The sequence below is a fragment of the Oncorhynchus gorbuscha genome, linkage group LG24 (genome assembly GCF_021184085.1).
Source record: "Oncorhynchus gorbuscha isolate QuinsamMale2020 ecotype Even-year linkage group LG24, OgorEven_v1.0, whole genome shotgun sequence".
In the NCBI taxonomy this organism is placed as follows: domain Eukaryota; kingdom Metazoa; phylum Chordata; class Actinopteri; order Salmoniformes; family Salmonidae; genus Oncorhynchus; species Oncorhynchus gorbuscha.
In genome coordinates, this window is record NC_060196.1 from 7,501 (window position 1) to 9,467 (window position 1,967).

General features: G+C 49.2%; 1 protein-coding gene across 1 annotated transcript in view; it reads left to right on the forward strand.

The window, feature by feature from the left end:
- Positions 1 to 1,759, forward strand: part of LOC124013242 (thioredoxin-like) — a gene marked incomplete at its 5' end in the record, with an annotated part of 4,872 nt that extends 3,113 nt beyond the window's left edge. Inside the window, 2 exons of the mRNA XM_046327502.1 lie at positions 412 to 477; positions 1,554 to 1,759. Of these exons, the coding sequence (XP_046183458.1) occupies positions 412 to 477; positions 1,554 to 1,616 (129 nt within the window). The remainder of the gene's footprint in view (positions 1 to 411; positions 478 to 1,553) is intronic.
- Positions 1,760 to 1,967: the final 208 nt, after the last annotated feature.

A 1,967-nucleotide genomic window follows, 5' to 3' on the forward strand; every position in this document is an offset into this window, starting at 1 on the left:
TCCCCCTCCTCCCTCTCCGTCTCCCCCTCCTCCCTCTCTGTCTCCCCTCCTCCCTCTCCGTCTCCCCCTCCTCCCTCTCTGTCTCCCCCTCCTCCCTCTCTGTCTCCCCCTCCTCCCTCTCTGTCTCCCCCTCCTCCCTCTCTGTCTCCCCCTCCTCCCTCTCTGTCTCCCCCTCCTCCCTCTCTGTCTCCCCCTCCTCCCTCTCTGTCTCCCCCTCCTCCCTCTCTGTCTCCCCCTCCTCCCTCTCTGTCTCCCCCTCTGTCTCCCCCTCTGTCTCCCCTCCTCCTCTCTGTCTCCCCCTCCTCCCTCTCCGTCTCCCTCTCTGTCTCCCCCTCCTCCCTCTCTGTCTCCCCCTCCTCCCTCTCTGTCTCCCCTCCTCCCTCTCCGTCTCCCCCTCCTCCCTTTCTCCAGGATGTGGCCAGTTTCTGTGACATCAAGTGTATGCCAACATTCCACTTCTACAAGAACCAGAAGAAGGTAGGAGGAGTCTGCTGGTAGTCTTAAAGAGACAGTTCCTAATTTAAACTGGAAGGTAGGAGGAGTCTGCTGGTAGTCTTAAAGAGACAGTTCCTAATTTAAACTGGAAGGTAGGAGGAGTCTGCTGGTAGTCTTAAAGAGACAGTTCCTAATTTAAACTGGAAGGTAGGAGGAGTCTGCTGGTAGTCTTAAAGAGACAGTTCCTAATTTAAACTGGAAGGTAGGAGGAGTCTGCTGGTAGTCTTAAAGAGACAGTTCCTAATTTAAACTGGAAGGTAGGAGGAGTCTGCTGGTAGTCTTAAAGAGACAGTTCCTAATTTAAACTGGAAGGTAGGAGGAGTCTGCTGGTAGTCTTAAAGAGACAGTTCCTAATTTAAACTGGAAGGTAGGAGGAGTCTGCTGGTAGTCTTAAAGAGACAGATCCTAATTTAAACTGGAAGGTAGGAGTCTGCTGGTAGTCTTAAAGAGACAGTTCCTAATTTAAACTGGAAGGTAGGAGGAGTCTGCTGGTAGTCTTAAAGAGACAGTTCCTAATTTAAACTGGAAGGTAGGAGTCTGCTGGTAGTCTTAAAGAGACAGATCCTAATTTAAACTGGAAGGTAGGAGGAGTCTGCTGGTAGTCTTAAAGAGACAGTTCCTAATTTTAACTGGAAGTTAGGAGTCTGCTGGTATTAAGGTAGGAGGAGTCTGCTGGTAGTAAGGTAGGAGGAGTCTGCTGGTAGTCTTAAAGAGACAGTTCCTCATTTTAACTGGAAGGTAGGAGTCTGCTGGTATTAAGGTAGGAGGAGTCTGCTGGTAGTAAGGTAGGAGGAGTCTGCTGGTAGTCTTAAAGAGACAGTTCCTCATTTTAACTGGAAGGTAGAAGTCTGCTGGTATTAAGGTAGGAGGAGTCTGCTGGTAGTAAGGTAGGAGGAGTCTGCTGGTAGTCTTAAAGAGACAGTTCCTCATTTTAACTGGAAGGTAGGAGTCTGGTAGTCTTATGTCCTTAGCTGGTAGGCTTAAAGGTTAGGTGATTGATTGATAAATGTATTTGTTGATTTGTTGAACAACTGATTTGATTGGTTGTTGTGTTCCAGGTGGAGGAGTTCTCAGGGTCCAATCAGGCCAAACTGGAGGAGCTGGTCAACACTCACAAATAAACACACACCCGTCTGTCTCCTCTCCTCTCTTTCACCTGTCTCAATTCACCTGAGGACGCCCCAAAGCCTTCCACCCTGTCCTCAACTGATTTGACAGGATGCCTGAATGCCTTCCACCCAATCCTCCCTTTCTCTTCCCCCAATCTACATAGAATCTGCCTTCCACCCAATCCTCCCTTTCTCTTCCCCCAATCTACATAGAATCTGCCTTCCACCCAATCCTCCCTTTCTCTTCATAGAATCTGCCTTCCACCCAATCCTCCCTTTTCCCCCAATCTACATAGAATCTGCCTTCCACCCAATCCTCCCTTTCTCTTCCCCCAATCTACATAGAATCTGCCTTCCACCCAA